General features: G+C 44.0%; 1 protein-coding gene across 4 annotated transcripts in view; it reads right to left on the bottom strand.

Moving 5' to 3' along the window:
* si:dkey-172j4.3 (diacylglycerol kinase delta) overlaps positions 1 to 5,000 on the bottom strand; it is a 65,783-nt gene that overhangs the window by 22,586 nt on the left and 38,197 nt on the right. For 2 of the 4 annotated variants that reach the window (XM_060035644.1, XM_060035645.1), the window contains 4 exons: positions 2,068 to 2,178; positions 1,284 to 1,364; positions 672 to 776; positions 1 to 54 (listed from right to left, as the gene is read on the bottom strand). The exon at positions 1 to 54 is cut by the window's left edge and continues 79 nt beyond it. In XM_060035644.1, the coding sequence (XP_059891627.1) occupies positions 1 to 54; positions 672 to 776; positions 1,284 to 1,364; positions 2,068 to 2,178 (351 nt within the window). Of the gene's footprint in view, positions 55 to 671; positions 777 to 1,283; positions 1,365 to 2,067; positions 2,179 to 3,846; positions 4,913 to 5,000 lie in introns of those variants that run through there. The other 2 variants (XM_060035646.1, XM_060035648.1) reach the window with 2 other exon arrangements.

Here is a 5,000-nt window from a genome sequence, read left to right on the forward strand (position 1 = left end):
GCAGGCGTACCAGTTGTGCATCCCGGAGAAATGCTCCATGTTGAACTGACTGGCCTGGAGAGAGAGAGAGAGAAAGACATAGAGATAGAGCGAGAGCGAGAGCGACAGAGAGCGACAGAGACAGAGACAGACAGAGACAGAGACCGACAGAGACCGACAGAGACAGAGACCGACAGAGACAGAGACCGACAGAGACAGAGACAGAGACAGAGACAGAGACAGAGACAGAGACAGAGACAGAGACAGAGACCGACAGAGACAGAGACAGAGACAGAGAGAGAGAGAGAGAGAGAGAGAGAGAGAGAGAGAGAGAGACAGAGACAGAGACAGAGCGAGAGAGAGAGAGAGAGAGAGAGAGAGACAGAGAGAGTGACAGAGAAAGAGAACGAAACAGAGACAGAGTGAGGAAGAGAAAAAGAGTGAGAGGGAAGTAAAACCAAGTTCCATAACTTCACATTGCTCTGACCCAGTTGTCATAGAGACGTCTTCCATCATCACTTCCACCCAAAATGTCGCAAAACATTCGTTAAACCAAGAGAACTTTGGACAAGTTACACTTCGCTCCCTTAAGGTTTATATAAAATAACGTACGGTTCGGTTGGATAGTGAGTTATGGAGGATAAGGAAAGAGAGAGGAGGAGGAAGAGGAGGAGGAGGAGGAGGCGTCGTACCTCGTACGTCTCCCACTTCTGGACGGAGCGGAGGGCGGTGATCCAGTCCTCCATCTCCTTCCGACTCTCCGCACACAGAAGAAGCTTCCGGAAAGGAGTGATCACCTGGGAGAAAGAGACAGACAGACAGAGACAGAGGGAGGAATAGAGAGGATGAGAGATAGGGAGCAGAAATGGAAAGAACAAGTCGTTTGCAAAGCAAAGCTATAAATAATGCATAAGAACATCTGGCAGTTCACCAACAATGCTCTCTCTCTGTTTCTCGATCACACCCACCCACACATCAACAAACACGCATACACAAACAAAATGATCACATAGTTCTTTCCGGTCCTTACCTTAAAAACAGACAAATCACAGTGGAAGTTTGGGTCAAGCCAGCACACTTTTAAAAAACTGAGAGCTGGGATGTGTATTTTATGCTAATAACGTTGTTGAGGCATTTCTCCCTGCAGTCCATATCGCCAGAAAGGTTTTATAAACACAATCCCACCATTACTTATCAAATACAGCGACAAGACTAACATTACATTCTACAAGAGTCCACTGACAAGACAAAGGCCGATAACAACATAGCCGGGAAGCAGCGGGCAGGGTGGTCGCCGTGGTTACCGTAAAGCTGTTGTTGATGTTCTTGGTGCTTGTCTCCGCCACGCTAGCATCCGACAGATCCACCTCGTCGAAGATCAGCGACTGAGCAGAGGACACGGAAACAACGAGGATAGTAATGAGGTTAACCTACCTGCTTTACAGGTAATGCTTGTCTCACTATGGTTTCAATTATCTGATTGAGGTTCATTAAAGGGAAACCGTCTCTTTTCTCCCATAGGAGAGTACTGCTACATTCGTGTGCTGTAAACATCGGGGTCTACAAAAAAATCATGTCCGCGGTCAAACTTCTCTGCAAACTCTTCAATAGAATAAACTGAGTTGAAGCCGTGATTTTTTTTAACATTTGCTTGTGGGCTGCGCGAATTTCCAGCCCCGAGCTGGTCCTCTAGAAGAGTAAGCAGGAGGAGGGCAAAGCTCCTTGACCCAAATCAGTCACTCTGATAAAACTTCTGCAAGTCCTACAACTCACTTCTCTTAGTGGAAAGACTTTCACGTGTCGAATCATGTGTACACAACCAAGAACATTTTTATTACTGTTTCCACCCCGACCATTCCCAGTCGGGGCATGTTTTCTGTACTTAATTTAGAGTGTGTATGGTTGTAGCCCATCTATTTCTAGTATATATTCTGGTATGCAGAGTATGTATGTACTCAGAGCATGCAGTTATTTTGTATTGTATTAACCATATGCTGTTTTGTATTCAGAGTACGTTTTGTAGCGTTTCAAGCCGATCTTACTGAATGGTTGATTGTGTTCAGAGTACATTTCTTAGTATATCGCTACCTTGGAGTCTTTGGCATAGTACAGAGTCCGTCCCCGCAGCTTGAAGTATCTTCGCTTCCACCTTTGGAAGGAACTGGTCTGTTTCAGCAGGATTCCCTCCTTTACACTTTTCTATAGGGCGAGATGAGAGAGAGGCATAGACAGAGAGAGAGAGACAGAGAGAGGTAGAGAGAGAAATGGATTAAAATAATTTTTTAACATAAGTAATGATTTGTGCATCTTATCTTATCTACCTAAAGAAACAATGCTTCCCGTGCCAATACAGCCTTCTGAATTGAATCGGCAAATAGAGAGAGGGAAACAGGAAACACTCCATAATCATCTTAATCTCAGCCTCCATCGATTTCCTTCGATGGCTTTTGTTCCAGACCACACACAGAGAATAGAGAATGTCGTTTCACAGAGCAATGCTTCGCTTAAATACCACCAAACGTTCATTCCCCATGAATTTCTATAGCGACACACACAATGGTTGTTGCGATTTTTGTCATTCAATTAAGGAGGAATCTAAAGATAATTTAAAGAAGCTTAAAGCAGGCGATCACCAGTCAGAAAAGGCTTTCAGATATAGAACTTCAACGCTCCTATTTACCGCTAAATAACCACAATGTTCATGAACTCTCTGAATATGCTGGTGTGTGCGCGTGATTGTGTGGGCGCTTGGAAGTGTGTTGTTAAGATAACGCTTGATAAGCCTCAAGCGTTATCTGCTGGGGAAAATTGCCTCCAAGGGATATTTTCTGAACACAATCTCACAATCTTTTTCTCAATTAAATCTGCTCAATTACTGCAGAAATAGTGAGAGGCAAGGACCAAGAATACAAGGTAAAAAGTAAATCCATAAGCGCTAAAGAAGAAAAATACAGAGCTGTTCAGTGTTAGGTTAACACACACATTTTAATTTAAATGATGTTCAGAGCTAATCTGGAAAATGAAAAGATTTTCTTCTGTCTCAACATCACATTGTAGTTCAAAGCTTCTTGACGATCTTCCTCATTGCTCTGGGTCATGTCAAGCTCAACCAATCATATTTTCATTCCCCCAATAGATCGGGCAATTTCCGCCATGACCAATCAGATGACTTGGTTCCACCAACGTATGGAATGACAAGTTGTATCAACTGACAAACATAATTTAATCAAGTGCTATAATCACCTGTTGATTAAAATACTGTGCCTGATGGTTGACTGTTGAACAAATCACAGTCAACATACGATTTTGTCTTTGACCAATAGGACGCCTCTGCTCAAAATAACTGCTATAAATACTGGTGTGTAGGTCAGAGCCCAGGCCCGTGGTGCGCAACGAGAGTACATGCTCCAAATTTATCTGACTGTCTTCCTTGAGAGGACAGAAATGCACTCTGGGTAATTAGTTAAATATAGGAAAATTATAATTTCCCTCGCCAGGGGCCAGGCAAGGGCCCCTGGTTGATATAAGACACATGCACACGCACGCACGCGCATACACAAACACACACAGAATATGGCTGCCTGCCTGCTCATTTGGTTACACACAAATACATACGCACGCAAACAAACACAGACACCCCATTGCTTACTTTTATATACTAGAACATGCATATAAACATTTGAATACCAAAGCAAGCAAACAAACACACACACACCATTCATTTATCAAATGTCACTGATGTTGCAGAACCTACGCATATATCACCTAGCAACATTCCTCCCTGTCTGTACAGCACGACCCTTTTGGTCTCCCTGGTCCACAGATTCACATCCAAGAGTGTGTGCGTGTGTGTGTGTGTGCGTGCACCAGCAGTGCTCCTGCCTATGTGAATATCCGTTTCCATACGAACAGATATCAGGTGTTGCGGTCGACTCTTCCCCGTGACTCCAACAAGGTGGCCACGCGATCAGCAACCGGATACGAATGAATTGGCTTCAGGGATTGATGGAAGCATCGCTTCGTTTCCATTCCAAATACCCGCTCTACCGAAGCTGCTTCCTGGAGGCGGGCCGGCAGTTAAGGAGAATAAGCAAACCGAGAGTTGAAACGTCTTGAAACGTCTTGTTACAGCAAAGCAGTGTGGTTGATTTCATTAAACTGGATGAGCACACCCGACACAGCCTTCAGTAGCCTCGTCTGAGCAATTGCGCAAGATACTCTCTACTCAGAGGGTCATATAACCTATAGCATTCATGTTATCGCGCAAACCCTTCCACGTGTCATCGACCTTTGAGCATTCAGACACTTTGGTCAATTGTTAGAAGTCATCGCAAAAGGGACACAAGATGAGGAAAGTCAATGCAAGCACAGAGTCTAAAGAGGTTTCCACCACAGCATTCATGGGCTGCAGCACGGGTTCACAGCTCTTTAGCATGTTAGCTATGCATAGCATGTGTAACTGCAGCATGTAAGTCATCTATAGCATGTTAGCTGGCCGTAGCGTAGTGATAGCCATTTGTAACATTTTAGCCATCTGTCATAACTTTCAGAGAGTGATAATCCTACACACTGTTAATCAGTAGAGAATGAGGAGGAAATCGAAGTTAGCGTTAGGCGTGTGATCTATTTACTGGTAACGGTGTGGAAAGTAGGGCTGGTTATTTCCTTTAGCTACTGGATGGTGTCCAGTCCCACTTGAAATACAGTGGCAGGTAGATGATAGACAAGCTCAATTGGTTCCACTTTTGTCTGTATCACATGCTCTGGTCTGTCATTCTTTCTACGTTTAACTTTCTACATTCACTCCAGCAATGGTTTACATATCAGCAATAACAGATGAGTGAGTGTGTGTGTGTGTGTGTGTGTGTGTGTGTGTGTGTGTGTGTGTGTGTGTGTGTGTGTGTGTGTGTGTGTGTGTGTGTGTGTGTGTGTGTGTGTGTGAGTGTTTGTGTGTAATATATAGATGTGTGTGTGTGTGTATAATGTTATATGCATGTCAAGGTGATGACAGTAAACCCCAG

Source organism: Gadus macrocephalus, chromosome 17, assembly GCF_031168955.1.
Source record: "Gadus macrocephalus chromosome 17, ASM3116895v1".
In the NCBI taxonomy this organism is placed as follows: domain Eukaryota; kingdom Metazoa; phylum Chordata; class Actinopteri; order Gadiformes; family Gadidae; genus Gadus; species Gadus macrocephalus.